We start from the raw sequence: 18790 nt of genomic DNA on the forward strand, positions 1-18790 counted from the left end.
CGAAACCAGCCCCCAAAAAGGCCCAAAACTGAGCCCAAACCCCCTGAAACTTGCCCAAAATCGGGCCCTGAAACCACCCCCAACCCCCCGAAACTCCCCATAAAAGGCTCCCCCAAACCCCCCGACCCCAGCCACATTTCCCCTCAACCCTCTCCGTGCCCCCATAACTGCCTCACCCGCCCCCCCCTTTTCACCCTTTATTTGAGGAGGGGTCTCCCCTCTTCCCTCTCCCCCCGCCCCAAAACCCCCCCCAAAATCGAGCGGCTGCTGCAGCCCGGTTCTTTATTCAACACCGAAAACCCGGACGGGGGGACGGGGAGAGGGGAGGGGGGAACCAAACCCGGGGGTGGGGGGGGAAGGTGGGGGAGGGGCGGGGTGAATTGGGTCTGGGGGCGGTGCCGGGAGGGGGGTGGAGGGGTGGGCGGGGGCTCAGGCCTCGAGCAGCTTCCCCAGGAAGCGCAGGTTGAGGATCTTGAGCTGCTCCTCCAGGTCCATGCGCACGATGCCGTCCTCGCCGTCGATGCTCAGCAGGATCCCCGTGGCCTCGCGGGTCCTCGCCCAGGATCACCTTCACCTGCCGGGGGGTGCGGGGGGGTCCCAGGTGTGATTTGGGGGGTCTCAGGTGTGTTTGGGGGAGGCTCAGAGGGGTTTTGGGGTCCCAGGTGTGTTCAGGAGGGGCTCCAGGTGTGTTTAGGGGGTCTCAGGTGTGCTCCAGGTGTGTTTGGAAGAGGCTCAGAGGGTTTTGGGGGTCTCAGGTGTCTTTAGGGAGGTCCCAGGTGTGTTCAGGAGGGGTTCCAGGTGTGTTTGGGGGAGGCTCAGAGGGTTTTGGGGTCTCAGGTGTCTTTAGGGAAGTCCCAGGTGTGATTTGGGGGATCCCAGGTGTGTTCAGGAGGGGTTCCAGGTGTGTTCCGGGGGGTTCCAGATGTGTTTGGGGGAGACTCAGAGGGGTTTTGGGGTCCCAGGTACGTTTAGGGGGTTCCAGGTGTGATTTCAGGGATCCCAGGTGTGTTTAGAGGGGGTCCTAGATGTGATTTCAGAGTTCCCAGATGTGTTTAGGGGGTCCCAGGTGTGTTCAGGGTGTGTTCAGGGGGGTCCAGGTGTGATTTCAGGGGGTCCCAGGTGTGATCTGGGGGTCCCAGGTGTGCCGGTGCCCACCTTGTTGCTCTTGGTGGGCGTGACGGGCTCCAGGTGCTCGCTGGACACGCTCACCACCTTCTCGCTGTCCTTCAGGTACACGGAGCACATCCCGCCCTGCAGCGGGGCTGGGGGGCTCAGCCTCGTGGGGACCCCCAAAAAACACCCCAAAAACACCCCAAAACACCCCAAAAAACATCCCAAAAAACACCAAAACCCCCCCAAACCACCAAAACCCCCCAAAAAACACCCCCAAAACCCCCCAAAACACCCCAAAAAATATCCCAAAAAACACCAAACCCCCAAAAAACACCACAAAATCCCCCCAAAAATAACAAAATCCCCCAAAACACCAAACCTCCCAAAAAAATCAACCCCCCCCAAAACACCAACCCCCCCCAAAACAACCCCAAAAAACACCAAAATCCCCCCAAATCCCCCAGACCCCCTAAACCCCTCCCGAATCCCCCGACACCCCCCGAAATCCCCCCCAATCCCCTCCCAAATCCCCCCCAGATCCCCCCAAATACTCCCCACCCCCCCCCCCAAATCCTCCCCAATCCCCCCCAAACACCCCCCAGCCTCTCCCCAGCCCCCCCAGCCCCTCCCCAAACCCCCAGACCCCCCCCCAAATCCCCCCAAATCCCCGCGCTCTGACCGTGACGCTGCGGATGACCCCGGTCTGCCCCACGGCCGCGCTGTCCAGGTACGAGTCCCTCACCTTGACCTGGATGTCCGTGGTCACCCAGTCCCCGGCGCTGGGCTCGATGCCCGAGCCCGGCGTGTGGGGGTTGTAGCCACCGGGCGACGGAGCCCCGGGGGTCATGGGGCTGTAGCCACCGGGCTGGGGCTGGGGCTGGCCTGGGGGGCAATGCGTGGGGTTAGGGGGGCTACAGAGGGGTTTGGGGGGGGCTAGGAAGGGGTTTGGGGGGCTACGAAGGGGTCTAGAGGGGCTATGAGTGGGTTTGGGGGGCTACAAAGGGGTTTAAGGGGGCTACAAAGAGGTTTGGGGGGCTACAAGGTGGTTTGAGGGGGTTCGGGGGGGGTTCGGGAGGTTTCGGAGGGGTTCGGGGAGGCTCGGGAGGTTTCGGGAGGGTTCGGGGGGTTTCCGGGGGTTCGGGAGGTTTCGAGGGGTTCGGAGGAGCTCGGGAGGTTTCGGGGGGTTTCGGGAGGGTTCGGGGGTTTCGGAGGGGTTCGGGAGGTTTCGGAAGAGTTCGGGGGGGCTCGGGAGGTTTCGGGGGGTTTCCGGGGGTTCGGGAGGTTTCGGAAGAGTTCGGGAGGGCTCGGGAGGTTTCGGGGGGTTTCCGGGGGTTCGGGGAGGCTCGGGAGGGTTCGGGGCGGTTCGGGAGGGTTCGGGGCCGGTTCGGGGTACCTGGTAGGCCATGGGGGAGGGCGTGGGGTGGTAGCTGGCCGGCGAGTGCGTGTTCTGGTAGCCCACGGGGCTCGGGGCCACCTGGTGGTAGCTCTGGGGGGAGGGGCTGGGCTGGTACGAGCCCTGGGGGGAGGGGACGGCGTAGGGCGAGAACTGCTCCGTGTTGTACCTGGGGACAGGTGGGGGCACCTGGCGTCACACCTGGGGGGGGGGGGTGTTCCCCCTTTCCACGCCCAGGTTTGGGGTCCCCGGGACCATTCGCCCCCCTCCCCAAATCCCCACAGATTTCGGGTTCCCCCCACCCAAGATTTTGGGGGATTTGGGATTTTTGGGTCCCCACTCCCATGACGGGCGTGCCGGGGGTCTGGGGTCCCCCCTGGATTTTTGGGATATTTTTGGGGTTATTTTTGGATATTTTTGGGGTTATTTTGGGGTCCCCACTCCCATGACGGGCGTGCCGGGGGTCTGGGGTCCCCCCCTGGATTTTGGGTTATTTTTGGGGCGGTTTTTGGGTGATTTTTGGGGTGATTTTGGGGTCCCCACTCACATGGCGGGCGTGCCGGGGGTCTGGGGGTTGTAGGGCTGGCTGACTTGGGGGACGCAGGGTCGGGGTACCCCGGGGTCTGGGGGTTGGGGGTGCCCCCGTAGCCCTGGGGCGACGGCGTGGGCTCGTCCTCGAAGCCGTACTCGAAATCCTCGTCAGCCCTGGGGGGAAAACAGGGGAGGGGTCCCCAAAAAAACATCGGGGAGGGGTCCCCAAAAACATCGGGAGGGTCCCCAAAAAAACATCGGGAGGGGTCCCAAAAAACATCGGGAGGGGTCCCCAAAATGGGAACCCAAACCCCAAAAGGAGAAAGGGGGGAAGGGACCCCCGGATTGGGGGGGGGGGTCCCCAAAGGAGGGAATTTGGGGAGGGGGTCTCACCTGGACGGGGTTGTTTTGGGGTTTATTTTTGGGATGTTTTTGGGGTTATTTTGGGGTTGTTTTGGGTCTCACCTGGACGGGGTGTTGGGGTTGTTTTTGGGGATATTTTTGGGATATTTTTGGGGTTATTTTGGGGCTGTTTTGGGGGTTTTGGGTCTCACCTGGACGGGGTGTTGGGGTTGTTGGGGAGTTGGGGTCCCAGGCTCTCTCTCTCTCTGGGCCGGGGTCCTGCTCCCGTCATGCAGGGGGGTCTGGGAGCCGTAGTGGGGGGTGCGGCTTCCTGGGGGGGGGGGACGGGACCCCAAAAACGGCGTCACCCCCCGAGCCACCCCCGGCACTGCCACCCTCCCCAAAGTGTCCCCAAATGTCCCAAAAGTGTCCCCAGCAGTGTCCCCAATGCTGTCCCCATTGTCCCCCCAGTGTCCCCATTGTTCCCCCACTGTCCCCCCATTGTCCCCATTGTTCCCCCACTGTCCCCACTGTCCCCCCATTGTCCACCCAGTATCCCCAGTGTCCCCCCAGTATCCCCAGTGTCCCCCCAGTATCCCCAGTGTCCCCAGTATCCCCATTGTCCCCCCATTGTCCCCATTGTTCCCCCAGTATCCCCCCAGTGTCCCCCATTGTGTCCCCCCAGTATCCCCAGCGTCCCCCCATTGTCCCCCCAGTGTCCCCAGTCCCCCCAGTATCCCCAGTGTCCCCATTGTTCCCCCATTGTCCCCCCAGTGTCCCCCCATTGTCCCCAGTGTCCCCCCATTGTCCCCAGTGTCCCCCCCATTGTCCCCATTGTCCCCCATTGTCCCCCCAGTATCCCCAGTATCCCCAATGTCCCCCCAGTGTCCCCCCAGTGTCCCCAGTGTCCCCATTGTCCCCCAGTATCCCCAGTGTCCCCATTGTCCCCCCAGTGTCCCCCCAGTGTCACTGACCGTCGTGCAGGGGGGTCTGCGAGCCGTACATGGGGGTTCGGGACCCCGAGCCGTACATGGGGGTCTGCGAGCCGTACATGGGGGTCCTCCCGTAGGCCGAGGTGAGACCCCCGGGGCGCCGGGAGCCCCTGTGGGGACAGGGGGGGTCAGGGGGCACAGGGACCCCCGGGGGGCCACAGAGACCCAGCGGGGACAGGCCCAGGACCCCCTTGGGGGGGGGGGGTCTCACCCCAGGGTGCGTTGGGGGATTTTGGGCAGGTTTGGGGTTTTTGGGGACCTTACCTTGAGAGGGGGTTTGGGGGTATTTTTGGGGTATTTTTGGGGTTATTTTTGGGGTTATTTTTGGGGTATTTTTGGGGTATTTTTGGGTTATTTGGGGGAGGATCTTAACCCTTAGGGGGTCCCCGCCACCCCACAGAGGGGTCTCCAGCCCCCGGGGGTGTCTCAAACCCTGTCCCCACAGCCAGGGCTGTCCCTGTCCCCAGCCCTGTCCCTCACTCACACTGTGGTCAGTCTCTGCCTGTCCCCAGGGCTGTCCCCAGGGCTGTCCCTGTCCCCAGGGCTGTCCCCAGCCGTGTCCCTGTCCCCTCACTCACACTGTCGTCAGTCTCTGCCTGTCCCCAGGGCTGTCCCCAGGGGTGTCCCCAGGGCTGTCCCTGTCCCCAGGGGTGTCCCAGCCGTGTCCCCTCACTCACACTGTCGTCAGTCTCTGCCTGTCCCCAGTGGTGTCCCTGTCCCCAGGGCTGTCCCCCAGCCGTGTCCCCTCACTCACACTGTCGTCAGTCTCTGCCTGTCCACTGAGATCGTCTGACACGTCGAGTGCAGCTCCACGCGCGCCGTCGACTCCGTGGCGTCCTTGACCACCCCGATGTAACCTGGGGAGCCCGGGGGGAGCTCAGAGCCTCTGGGGACCCCCCCGAGGGGCTCCGGGGGTTGTTTTTTTTTTTGTTTTTTTTTTGGGGGGGGTCTCACACCCACCTTTGTAGGGCCCCTGGGAGATCCGCACCGTCTGCCCGATCAGGTCGTTGTCGCGGCGGCCGCGGCCCCGGCTCAGCCCCCCGGCCCCAAACCCGCCCCTCTGCCCTGCGGACGGTGGGGTGGGGAGGGGGGACACCGGGGAGGGGTCAGCGGGGGTCCCTGAGGGTCCCCGAAACCCCCCCGGGAGCCCTCCCTCGGCGGGCACTGACCTGCCCCGCTGGGGTGCATGGGGCTGCTGATGCGGGGGGACATGGGCGCGAAGCTGCACATGGCGAAGTTGGTGACGTCGCGGGGCTGCGGGGACACCGAAATTTGGGGTCGGAAAAAAAAAAAGGGGAAATTTCGGAGGGGGGGGGCTCGGGGAGGGCGGGGCCGACCTTGGAGCCCCCGGCCAGCACCAGGTGCCGGGTCTTGCACACGAACATCCCCCCGTTCTCCACCAGCTTCTTGCAGTGCAGGAACGCAAAGCCCCGGAACAGGTGGCGAATCTCGCCCCTCGCGGCCCTGGGGGCGGCGGCGAACGGGGTGAGACCCCCCCCAAATCATGGGGGAGACCCCCAAAAATCATGGGGGAGACCCCCCAAAAATCATGGAAGAGACCCCCGAATTCACGGGTGAGAACCCCCCAAAAATCATGGGGGAGACATCCAAAAATCATGGAAGAGACCCCCGAATTCACGGGTGAGAACCCCCCCAAAATCACGGCTGAGACCCCCCCAAAAATCATGGGGGAGACCCCCCCCGAATTCACAGCTGAGACTCCCCAAATTCACGGCTGAGACCCCACAAATTCATGGGTGAGACCCCCCCAAATTCATGGGTGAGACCCCCCAAATTCATGGGTGAGACCCCCCGAATTCGTGGCCCCAAAACGCTCTGGGGAGCCCCTAAAACATCGTACGGACCCCAAAAACACCCCGAGAATCCCAGAACACCCCGAGGATCCCCCAAAAACACCCCGAGAATCCCAGAACACCCCGAGAATCCCAAAACTCCCCAAGGATCCCCCCAAAAACTCCCCGAGAAGTCCCTAAAACATCACAGAGACCCCCCCAAACACCCCAGGATCCCCCAAAAACCCCCCGAGGATCCCCCACGAAGTCCCGAGGAGCCCCAGGCCGGGCCCCAGGTGTCCCCAGGTGTCCCCAGGTGTCCCCAGGTGTCCCCAGGTGCCCACGCACGGAGTGGGGGCCGTCGATGACTTTGACGATGTCCTTCACGTGGATGTTGTTCTGCTCCGAGTCGAGCGCCACGGCGAAGCGATTGTCCTTCTTCCTGCTGACCGCCTGGTGGCGCACGGTCACCACCTTCCCGTACATGTTCAGCACCTGGGCACAGGTGGGCACAGGTGAGACACACCTGGGATACACCCGGGATATACCTGGGGTACACCTGGGCACGGGGGACACACCTGGGATACAGCTGTGCACACCTGGGCACAGCTGGACACCTCTACACACCCAGGACACACCTGGGGATTTGTGGATTCCAGGTGATTCTGGGTGATTTTCCCGCGGATTTTAGGGGATTTTTTTGCGGATTTTTAGGGGATTTTTGGGGTGGATTTAGGGTGGATTCTGAGGTATTTTCCCGCGGATTTTTATGGGATTTTTGGGGTGGATTTCAGGTGCACTCCGGGGTGATTTTCCTGCGGATTTTTGGGTGGATTTCGGGCGGATTCTGAGGTATTTTCCCGCGGATTTTTATGATTTTTTTGGTGGATTTCAGGTGCACTCTGGGTGGTTTTCCCTGCGGATCTCGGGGCTCTCTCACCTGGAAGGTTTCCCTCTCCAGGCGCACGATGACCCCCACGGTTTGGGGGTCCAGCTGCACCAGCTCCCCCCACTCGTGCTGCCCCCCCACGTCCACCCCCGAGGCCGTCTCGGAGCAGAGCTGCAGGTCCCGGGGCAGCACCTTCAGCTGGGGCACAAAAAGGGCAAAAATCCCGCTGGCACGGGGCCCAAAATCCCCCCAATTCACCCCAAACCTCCTCCCCCCTCTGCACGGGGGGGTTCTCGCTGCTTTTCCCCTTCTCCTCCCCCGTTTTTTTTTTTTTTTTTTTCTGTTTTTCTCACAGATTTTCCCCCAAATCTTCCCCAGGTTTTTCCCGGTTTCCTTGGCATTCCCCTTTCTTCCCAGCTCTCCTCTGGATTTCCTGGGCTTTTCCCATTTTTTCCCCGTTTTTTTCCCCATTTTTCTCCCCAATTTTTCCCCATTTTTTCCCAATTTTTTTTCCCATTTTTTCCCCCATTCCCCACCTCATGCATGGTGAGGTCAGAGAACAGGATCACGAAGTTCTCCTCCACCCTCCATTTCCCCCAATTCACCCCAAATTTTCCCAATTTTTTTCCCCATTTCCCCCCCAATTTTTTCCCCGTTTTTCCCCCATTTTCCCCCCAATTTTTTCCCCGTTTTTTTCCCCATTTTCCCCATTCCCCACCTCGTGCATGGTGAGGTCGGAGAACAGGATCACGAAGTTCTCCTCCACCCTCCATTTCACCCCCGTTTTTCCCCATTTTTTTCCCCATTTTTTTCCCATTTTTCCCCCATTTTTTTCCCAATTTTTCCCCCGTTTTTCCCCCATTTTCCCCATTCCCCACCTCGTGCATGGTGAGGTCAGAGAACAGGATCACGAAGTTCTCCTCCACCCTCCATTTCCCCCAATTTCACCCCCGTTTCTCCCCATTTTTCCCCCATTTTCCCCCCAATTTTTTCCCAATTTTTTTCCCATTTTTTCCCCGTTTTTTCCCCATTTTTTCCCCATTCCCCACCTCGTGCATGGTGAGGTCGGAGAAGAGGATCACGAAGTTCTCCTCCACCCTCCATTTCCCCCAATTTCACCCCCGTTTCTCCCCATTTTTTCCCCATTTTCCCCCATTTTTTCCCCATTTTCCCCCCAATTTTTTCCCCGTTTTTTTCCCATTTTCCCCCATTTTTTCCCCGTTTTTTTCCCCATTTTTCCCCGTTTTTTCCCCATTTTTTTCCCCCGTTTCTCCCTGTTTTTCCCCATTTTTTCTCCATTTTCCCCCATTTTTTCCCCGTTTTTTCCCCACCTCGTGCATGGTGAGGTCAGAGAACAGGATCACGAAGTTCTCCTCCACCCTGACATTTCACCCCATTTTTCCCCCCTTTTTTCCCCATTTTCCCCCCAATTTTTCCCCCATTTTTTCCCCATTTTTCCCCGGTTTTTTTTCCCAATTTTTTCCCAATTTTTTCCCCATTTTCCCCCCATTTTTTTCCCCATTTTCCCCCATTTTTTCCCCGTTTTTTCCCCACCTCGTGCATGGTGAGGTCGGAGAAGAGGATCACGAAGTTCTCCTCCACCCTGACGATGAGCCCGGTGTCGCCCTCGAAGCGCCCGGCGATCACCTTCACGTGGTCGCCCATCCTGAAATATTTCCTCAGCTCCTGGGCCGGGAACTCCAGCATGTCCTGGAGAGGGAAAAAAACCCAAAATTCTCCTTTTTACCACCCGAAATAATTTTTTTTTTTTTTTTTTTTAGCGGGTGTTTTGCACACCTTGAGGTCCTCGTGCTTGGGCATGATGGTGATCTTGTTGCCGTCCACGCTGAGGATTTTGCCCTGCAGGTTGATGAGCTCGCCCTCGCACACCTCCACGTTGTCCCCGGGCTGGAAGTTGTGCTCCCTTTCCTTCCCTGGGGGGGTTTAATTTTATTTTGATTTTTTTGTATTTTTTTGGGTTTTTTTTGGAGATTTTTGGGGAGTTTTTTGGGGATTTTTTGGGTTTTTTGGGGTTTTTTGGGGTTTTTTTGGGGGTTTTGGAGGGTTTTCTGAGGAGTTTTTGGGGGGGTTTGGGGGATTTTTTGGGGTTTTTTTGTGATTTTTTGAGGGGTATTTTGGGGTTTTTTTTAGGGTTTTTTGGGTTTTGGGGGATTTTGGAGGGTTTTTTGGGGAGTTTTTGGGTTTTCTTGGGGTTTTTTTGGGTTTTTTTTTTTTTTGGATTTTTGGGAGGTTTTGGGGGATTTTTTGGGGTTTTTTTGGGGGGTTTTTTGAGGGTTCTTTTGGGATTTTTGGGGGGATTTTTTGGGGTTTTTTTTGAAGGTTTTGGGGTTTGTTGGATTTTTGGGGATTTTTGAGGGTCTTTTTGGGGTTTTTTTTGAGGAGTTTTTTTGGGTTCTTTTTCGGGTTTTTTGGGGGTTTTTGAGGTTTTTTTTTTCGGGTTTTTTTTGGGGGGGGGGGGGGGTTGGGATTTTGAGGGTTTTTTGGGGGGTTTTTTGATGTTTTTTTTCCGGGTTTTTTTCGGGTTTTTGGGGGGTTTTTTGGGTTTTTTTTGGGGTGGGTTTAGGGTGGGAATAAGGGGGGGGGGGGGGTGGGCACCTGTACCTGTGCTCTCGGTCACCACCTCCAGGTCGATGCCCTCGGGCTGATCCTCGAATTTCTCCAGCTCGGACAGGGTGGGCTTGACCCCCTCCGTGATCTGGGGGTGGGGGCAAATCCCGGGGTGGGGGCAAATCCCGGGGTGGGGCAAATCCCGGGGTGGGGGCAAATCCTGGGGTGGGGGCAAATCCCGGGGTGGGGGCAGAGCCGGGAGGGGCCTCGGGGACCCAGGGGAGGATTTGGGGGTGAACAGGTGGGTTTGGGGTTAAACAGGTGGGTTTGGGGTTCAAATAGGTGAGTTTAGGGTTCAAACAGGTGAATTTTGGGCTATAAAAGCCAGATTTTGGACTATTAAAAGCACATTTTGGGCTATTAAAGGCACGTTCTGGGCTATTAAAGGCCGGTTTTGGGCTATTAAAGATACATTTTGGGCTACTAAAGACAGACTCCGGGCTATTAAAGACCGGTTTTGGGCTACTAAAGGCCGACTAGGGGCTATTAAAGGCACATTTTGGGCTATTAAAGGCACATTTTGGGCTATTAAAAGCACATTTTGGGCTATTAAAGATACATTGTGGGCTACTGAAGGCCCGTTCCGGGCTCGCAGGGGCCAGCGGGGCTCACCACGGCCGACATGGCGAAGCTCTTGAACAGGAAGCCCTTGCGGCTGTAGCGGTTGCCCTCGAAGATCAGGAAGTCGCCATCGGAGGCCACGTCCCCACCCAGGGACCTGCGGGGCCACTCCAGTGGTCACTCAGTGGTCACTCCAATGGTCACTCAGGGGTCACTCAGGGGTCACTGATGGTCACTCATTGGTCACTCAGTGGTCACTCCAATGGTCACTCAGGGTCACTGATGGTCACTCATTGGTCAGTGGTCACTCCAATGGTCACTCCAATGGTCACTCAGTGGTCACTCCAATGGTCACTCACTGGTCACTCCAATGGTCACTCATGGTCACTCAGGGGTCACTCAGGTCACTCAATGGTCACTCATTGGTCATTGGTCACTCAGTGGTCACTGATGGTCACTCATTGGTCACTCATTGGTCACTCATTGGTCACTCAGGGGTCATTGGGGTCACTCATGGTCACTCAGTGGTCACTCAGTGGTCACTCATGGTCACTCAGTGGTCACTCAATGGTCACTCATGGTCACTCAGTGGTCAGTGGTCACTCATGGTAACTCAGTGGTCACTCATGGTCACTCATGGTCACTCAGTGGTCACTCAGTGGTCAGTGGTCACTCAGTGGTCACTGTGGTCACTCATGGTCACTCAGTGGTCACTCATGGTCACTCATGGTCACTCAGTGGTCACTCAGTGGTCACTCATGGTCACTCATTGGTCACTGTGGTCACTCATGGTCACTCAGTGGTCACTCATGGTCACTCATGGTCACTCAGTGGTCACTCATGGTCACTCATTGGTCACTGTGGTCACTCATGGTCACTCAATGGTCACTCAATGGTCACTCATTGGTCACTCATGGTCACTCATTGGTCACTGTGGTCACTCATGGTCACTCAATGGTCACTCAATGGTCACTCATTGGTCACTCATGGTCACTCATTGGTCACTGTGGTCACTCATGGTCACTCAGTGGTCACTCATGGTCACTCAGTGGTCACTCAGTGGTCACTCATGGTCACTCATTGGTCACTGTGGTCACTCATTGGTCACTCAGTGGTCACTCAGTGGTCACTCAGTGGTCAGTGGTCACTCATTGGTCACTCAATGGTCACTCATGGTCACTGTGGTCACTCAGTGGTCACTCAATGGTCACTCAGTGGTCAGTGGTCACTCAGTGGTCACTCAGTGGTCACTCATGGTCACTCAGTGGTCACTCAGTGGTCACTCATGGTCACTCATTGGTCACTCATTGGTCACTCAGTGGTCACTGTGGTCACTCAGTGGTCACTGTGGTCACTCATTGGTCACTGTGGTCACTCATTGGTCACTCAGTGGTCAGTGGTCACTTAGTGGTCAGTGGTCAGTGGTCACTCAGTGGTCACTCATGGTCACTCAGTGGTCACTCAGTGGTCACTCAGTGGTCACTCATGGTCACTCAGTGGTCACTCAGTGGTCACTCAGTGGTCAGTGGTCACTCAGTGGTCACTCATGGTCACTCAGTGGTCACTCAGTGGTCACTCATGGTCACTCAGTGGTCACTCATGGTCACTCAGTGGTCAGTGGTCACTCAGTGGTCACTCATGGTCACTCATTGGTCAGTGGTCACTCAGTGGTCACTCATTGGTCAGTGGTCACTCAGTGGTCACTCCTCCCCCCCCCGTACCGGATTTTCTCGGCGTCGAACAGGCGCTGCGGCGGCCGCTTGAATTTCTTGCGCTTGGCGAACCAATCCTTCTGTGGGGCACAGAGCGCACCTGGGCAGGTAACCCCGGGCCCGGGCCGGCCCCCCCCCGCCAGGTGACCCCCCCCAGGTGGGCGCGGCCCCTCCCCCCGGCGCTCACCAGGCTCATCCGGGCTTTGATGCGGTCGAAGTCGATCCTGGGGATCATCTTCAGCGAGATCTGGTTCTGGCTGGGCTCCACGTAATCCACCTGTGCCCGGGGCCACGCCCACACCTCAGCCCTGGGCCCGCCAGGTGAGGGGTGTCCCCCACCTTTGGGTGCTCCCCGGGTGTGCCCTGCCCCCCAGGTGTGTCCCCTTTGTCCCCAGGTGTGTCCCCCTTACCCCTGGGTGTGTCCCCTTTGTCCCCAGGTGTGTCCTCTTCCCCCCCAGGTGTGTCCCCTCCACCCCCAGGTGTGTCCCCCTCCCTCTCAAGTGCATCCCCTCACCGCTAGGTGTGTCCCCTTTGTCCCCCAGGTGTGTCTTCCTCTCCCCGAGGTGTGTCCCCTTTGTCCCCAGGTGTGTCCCCTTTGTCCCCAGGTGTGTCCCCTCACCCCCAGGTGTGTCCCCCTCTCCCCCAGGTGCATTCTCTCCCCACCAGGTGCATCCCCCCACCCCCAGGTGTGTCCCCTTTGTCCCCAGGTGTGTCCCCTTTGTCCCCAGGTGTGTCCCCCTCACCCCCAGGTGCGTCCCCTGGCCCCCCCCAGGTGCGTGCCCTCACCTGGGCGATGTCATCCTTGTAGATGCCCCTCTTGAGGCGCACCCAGGCCTTGGGTTTCAGGTTGGTCACCTCCTTGACCACCTTGAGCACGTCGGTCATTTCCTTGATGGGCACCATCTGCTGGTTCCAGTAGCCCAGGCGCAGGTTGCCCACGCCCTCGATCGCCTGCTTGACGTGCGTCTGCTTGTAGGCCTCGACGTACAGGTACCCCCGCACGTGCTCGGGGGCCACCACCGACTTGATCTGCAGGGGCTGCGGACAGGTGGGCACGGGTGTGACACAGGTGGGACACAGGTGGGACACAGGTGGGCACGGGTGTGACACAGGTGGGCACGGGTGTGACACAGGTGGGACACAGGTGTGACACAGGTGGGCACGGGTGGGACACAGGGGGACACAGGGGGGACACAGGGGGGACACAGGGGGGACACAGGTGGGACACAGGTGGGACACAGGTGTGATACCAGGGACAGCCCCAGTAACACCTGTACAGGTGTGACACAGGTGGGCACGGGTGTGACACAGGTGGGACACAGGTGGGCACGGGTGTGACACAGGTGGGACACTGGGAACAGCCCCAGTAACACGTGTACAGGTGTGACACAGGTGTGACACAGGTGTGACACAGGTGTGACACAGGTGGACACAGGTGTGATACCAGGAACAGCCCCAGTAACAGCTGTACAGGTGTGACACAGGTGGGACACAGGTGGGGCACAGGTGGGACACAGGTGTGATACCAGGGACAGCCCCAGTAACACCTGTACAGGTGTGACACTGGGGACACAGGTGTGACCCCACACACAGGTGTGGCCCCAGTCCCCCCCAATCCCCTCCAATCCCCCCCAATCCCTCCCAGTCCATCCCAGTCCCCCCCAGTCCCCTCCCAGTCCATCCCAGTCCCCCCCAGTCCCCCCAATCCCCCCCCAGTCCTCCCAGTCCCTCCCAGTCCCCCCAGTCCCCCCCAATCCCCTCCCAGTCCCCCCAGTCCCTCCCAGTCCCCCCAGTCCCCCCCCAATCCCCTCCCAGTCCCCCCCAGTCCCCCCCCAGTCCCCCCAGTCCCACCGTGTCCGTGTACTGGTAGGCGATGAATTTCCGCATGAGGGCGATGGCCGTGGCGCGCTCCTCCCCGATCTGGGCACGGCCGGCACGGACAGGGTTAAAAAACACAGAATTGGGGAAAATAAAATAAAATAAATAAATGGAGAGTTTGGGGAAAAAAACACAGAATTGGGGAAAATAAAATAAATAAATAAATGGAGAGTTTGGGGGAAAAAACACAGAATTGGGGAAAATAAAATAAAATAAATAAATGGAGAGTTTGGGGAAAAAAACACAGAATTGGGGGAAAATAAAATAAATAAATAAATGGAGAGTTTGGGGAAAAAAACACAGAGTTTGGGGAAAATAAAATAAATAAATGGAGAGTTTGGGGAAAAAAAATAAAATAAATAAATGGAGAGTTTGGGGAAAAAACCACAGAATTTGGGGAAAATAAAATAAATAAATAAATGGAGAGTTTGGGGAAAAAAACACAGAGTTTGGGAAAAATAAAATAAATAAATAAATGGAAAATTTGGGGAAAATAAAATAAATAAATAAATGGAGAGTTTGGGGGAAAAAAAATAAAATAAATAAATGGAGAGTTTGGGGAAAAAACACAGAGTTTGGGGAAAATAAATAAAATAAATAAATGGAGAGTTTGGGGAAAAAAGGAGAATTTGGGCCAAGGAATTTTGGGCAGAAATGCCAGGATTTTGGTCCAGCACTCACCTTGCACTTGACTGTCCAGAGATTGGGGTCCCTGTGGGGAGAACAAAAACTCGACTTTGGGGGGATTTAACCCAAATTCCCCTCGATTTCTGGGGATTTAACCCAAATTTCCCTCTCATTTTTGGGGAATTTAACCCAAATTCCCCCTGGTTATTTGGGGGGGATTTAACCCAAATTCCCCTCGGTTCTGGGGGATTTAACCCAAATTCCCCTCATCATTTTTGGGGGATTTAACCCAAATTCCCCTCTCATTTTTCGGGGATTTAACCCAAATTTCCCTCATCATTTTTGGGGGGATTTAACCCAAATTTCCCTCATCATTTTCGGGATTTAACCCAAATTCCCCCTGGTTATTTTAGGGAATTTAACCCAAATTTCCCCTCATCATTTTGGGGAATTTAACCCAAATTTCCCTCATCATTTTGGGGGAATTTAACCCAAATTTCCCTCATCATTTTGGGGGAATTTAACCCAAATTTCCCCTTTCCCCCCCAGCTGAATTCCCATTCCCGGTGAGTTCTGACCCAAATCTTTCGGTTTTTTGCCCCAAAACTCACTTGACCCCGGGCAGCAGCTGCTGCTGGGTGATGTCATCAGAGAGCTCGTCAGAACCGCCGTAAACTCTGGGGAAAAAAAACCAAAATTGGGGAATTTCGGGAGGGGGCGGGGCCGGGGGACACGGGGGTCACTCGGGGTCACTCAGGGTCACTCATTGGTCACTCAGGGGTCATTGGGGTCACTCATTGGTCACTCAGGGTCACTCATTGGTCACTCAGGGTCACACAGAGGTCATTGGGGTCACTCATTGGTCACTCAGGGGTCACTCAGGTCACACAGGGGTCATTGGGGTCACTCAGGGGTCACTCATTGGTCACTCAGGGGTCTCATCTCATTGGTCACTCAATGGGTCACTCACGTCTCCCCCACAGAGGACTTGGCGTATTTCTTCATGTAATACTCGCCCAGCTCCTCCTCCCGCTGGTCCCTGCAGAGGAAAACGGGGAGAAATCAGCAAAAAACGGGAAAAATGGGGAGAAATCAGCAAAAAAATGGGAAAAAATGGGGAGAAATCAGCAAAAAATGGGAAAAAATGGGGAGAAATCAGCAAAAAATGGGAAAAAATGGGGAGAAATCAGCAAAAAACGGGAAAAAATGGGGAGAAATCAGCAGAAAATGGGAAAAAATGGGGAGAAATCAGCAGAAAATGGGAAAAAATGGGGAGAAATCAGCAGAAAATGGGAAAAAATGGGGAGAAATCAGCAGAAAATGGGAAAAAATGGGGAGAAAATGGGGAAAAATGGGGAGAAATGAGAAAAAAATGGGAAAAAACGGGGGGAAAATGGGGGGGAAAACTGAGTGAAACAGGGAAATGAGAGAGAAAAGGGGGGAATGGAGAAAAAACAGAGAAATCAGCAGAAAATGGGAAAAATGGGGAAACGAGGGAGAAAAGGGGGAGTGAGGGAAAAACTGGAGAAAAGGGGAGAAAACAATGAAATGGAAAGAAAACGAAGGAAAAACAGCAAAAAAAAACAGAAAAAAGGGGAAAAAATGATGGAGAAATGGGGGGAAATGGGGGAAAAATGGGGGAAAATGGGGAAAAATGGGGAAAAATGGGGGAAAAATGGGGGAAAAATGGGGAAAAATGGGGAAAAATGGGGAAAAAAGGGGGGAAATGGGGAAAAATGGGGGAAATGGGGGAAAATGGGGGAAAAATGGGGGAAAATGGGGAAAAAAGGGGAAAAAATGGGGGAAAATGGGGGGAAATGGGGAAAAAAGGGGGGAAATGGGGGGGAAATGGGGGGGAAATGGGGGGGAAATGGGGAAGCAGTGTGGGAAGGAGGTGGGGGAGGCCGGGGGGGAGGGGCAGCGTCACCTCCAGAGGTTCTGCAGCCTCCGGGCCCCCGAGCGATCCTCGTCCAGCACCACGTTGTCAATGTTGGAGGCTGAGGAAGAGGAGCAGGAGGAGGAGGAAGGTCAGGGCTTGGGGGCTGAGGGGGATTTGGGGATCCGGGAGGGGAATTCCAGGAATTTGGGGAGGGTTTTGGTGGGAGGGAGGGAGGGGGAGGGGAGGGGGGGCTCTTACCTTCGATCTCCTCTGGCCCGGGGAGGAGGTGACGGTGGAGGATGAAGTAAATCAACAGCAAATGGGGGAGAACCGAGGGGGTTTGGGGGGAAAAAAAATGAAAAAACAACAAAAAAAACCCAAAAACAAAAAAGCAACGGAAAAATCCCCCCCAGGCGAGAGCAGATGAGATGGAGGAGGGGATGTGGGGAGGGGGATTGGGGACCCCAGGGAGAGGGAGGAAAGGGATTCAGGGGGAAAAGGGGATTGGGGGAGAAAAAGGGGATTTAGGAAAAAAAGGATTTTTGGGGGGGAAAGAGGATTTAGGGGGAAAAAAAAGGAATTGGAGGAAAGCAGATTTAGGAAAATGGGATTTGGGGAAAAGGGAATTTGAGGGGAAAAAAAGGGATTTAGATAAAAAGGGATTTAGGGAAAAGAAGATTTGGGGAAAAAGTATTTAAGGACAAAAATGGGATTTAGGAAAAACTAATTTAGGTAAAAGGGGATTCAGGGAAAAGGGGATTTGGGGAAAAAGGATTTAGGGAGAAAAGGGGGTTTTGAAGAGGGGAAAAACAATAGAGAGAAAAGGGGTTTTGGGGAAGGAAAAGGCATTTTTTGGGGATTTTGGGGGGCAGCAGGGACCCTCCCCATGCAGGGCTTCCCCCCCCCTCTCCTCCCCAGAGCCCCCCGGGGTGGGGAGAGCCCCCCCGGCGCCCCCAGCCCGCACCTTTCTCCAGGATGTCCTCGGCCCCATCCTCCCACTGATCTTCATCCTCGTACTCATCGTCCACATCTGCGGGGCACAGGGGAGGGGGAGTCAGGGGCCTGCGGACCCCAAACCCCCCCCCCAAAAAACCCCCCAAAAACCGCGCCCCGCCGCTCACCGGCCTCGTCAGGATGAAGCCGCCATGCCGCGGCTTCTTGGCCGGGCGATCGTCGTCTTCCTCCTCCTCCTCCTCCTCATCGTACTCCTCCTCCTCCTCCTCTTCCTCCTCCTCCTCCTCCTCCTCCGCCTCCTCCTTCCCGCTGCCCCCCCCGCGCTGCTCCTCGGCCTGAGGGATGGGGGGGGTCAGGGAACCCCCCAAAAACCCCCGGGAGCCCCCCGAGCCTTCGGCCTCACCTCGTTGTCGTCGCCCTCCTCGCTGCTGCGCTCGCTCTCGTCCTCCGAGAAGTTGCTGTCCTCGCTGTCCGACATGGCCGCGGCTCCGGGGGGCTCCGGGGGTCCCGGCGGTGTCGGGAGAGCGCTGGGAGCTCTGAGGAGCGGCCCGGGGGCTCTGGGGGTCCTGAGGGGGTCAGGGAGGGTCCCTCAGGAGGCCGCGGGTGCCGTGAGGGCTCCGGGGCGCTCCCGCCGCTCTCCCGCCGCCGCCGCCGCCGCCGCCTCCCTCAGCCGCGGCCTGGCCTGGCCGGGCCGGCTCCGCTGGCGCCTGCCTCGCTCCCGGTGCCGCTGCCGGCCCTGCCGCGGTTCCCGGTCCCTGCCGCGGTTCCCGGTCCCGGTTCCTGCCGCGGTTCCCGGTCCCTGTCGCGATTCCTGGTCCCGGTCCCGAACTGCGGCCGCTCCGCGTCGCTCCCGCTCTCGCAAGATCTCTCGCTCTCCTTCTCGCGAGACTTCGAGGCCTCCCTCTCGCGAGACTTTGCGGCCTCCGACGGCGGCTCGAGAGGTCCAAAACGCGCAGGATTTGCTTTGGTGTGTTGGTTTGGGTTTTTTGGGAGGGCGAAGGCGTGACGTCACCTGATCTAATCGATCGCCGCTCCAATCGATCGGCAGTCGCGATCGATCGATCGCCGAGCAATCGATCGTCAGGCATGGGCAATCGATCGCCGAGCAATCGATCGGCAGGCATTAGCAATCGATCGCCGATCTAATCGATCGGCAGGCATCACCAATCGATCGCCGATCTAATCGATCGACAGGCATGAGCAATCGATCGCCGAGCTAATCGATCGGCAGCCATCACCAATCGATCGCCGAGCTAATCGATCGGCAGGCATGAGCAATCGATCGCCGATCTAATCGATCGGCAGGCATGAGCAATCGATCGCCGAGCTAATCGATCGGCAGGCATGAGCAATCGATCGCCGATCTAATCGATCGGCAGGCATCAGCAATCGATCGCCGATCTAATCGATCGGCAGGCATCACCAATCGATCGCCGATCTAATCGATCGGCAGGCATCACCAATCGATCGCCGATCTAATCGATCGGCAGGCATCACC

At 57.1% G+C, this 18790-nt stretch overlaps 1 protein-coding gene across 1 annotated transcript; it reads right to left on the bottom strand.

Moving 5' to 3' along the window:
* Nucleotides 1–308: 308 nt before the first annotated feature.
* SUPT5H (SPT5 homolog, DSIF elongation factor subunit) lies at nucleotides 309–18286 on the bottom strand. The gene is given in 33 exon segments (XM_088155133.1): nucleotides 309–549; nucleotides 551–574; nucleotides 1156–1251; nucleotides 1793–1974; nucleotides 1977–1995; nucleotides 2507–2675; nucleotides 3054–3105; nucleotides 3108–3211; nucleotides 3592–3629; nucleotides 3631–3710; nucleotides 4354–4481; nucleotides 5126–5228; nucleotides 5332–5436; nucleotides 5541–5625; nucleotides 5709–5826; nucleotides 6505–6659; nucleotides 7105–7251; nucleotides 8608–8763; nucleotides 8851–8987; nucleotides 9676–9769; nucleotides 10294–10399; nucleotides 11964–12034; nucleotides 12142–12231; nucleotides 12741–12992; nucleotides 13806–13874; nucleotides 14514–14544; nucleotides 15071–15136; nucleotides 15430–15498; nucleotides 16387–16456; nucleotides 17303–17377; nucleotides 17468–17627; nucleotides 17696–17858; nucleotides 18004–18286. Coding segments are annotated over 32 exon segments (3246 nt in total). The 5' UTR covers nucleotides 17771–17858; nucleotides 18004–18286; the 3' UTR covers nucleotides 309–429.
* Between the last annotated feature and the right edge of the window lie 504 nt (nucleotides 18287–18790).

The sequence above is a fragment of the Sturnus vulgaris genome, chromosome 35, assembly GCF_052056855.1.
Source record: "Sturnus vulgaris isolate bStuVul1 chromosome 35, bStuVul1.hap1, whole genome shotgun sequence".
Classification (NCBI taxonomy): Eukaryota; Metazoa; Chordata; class Aves; order Passeriformes; family Sturnidae; genus Sturnus; species Sturnus vulgaris.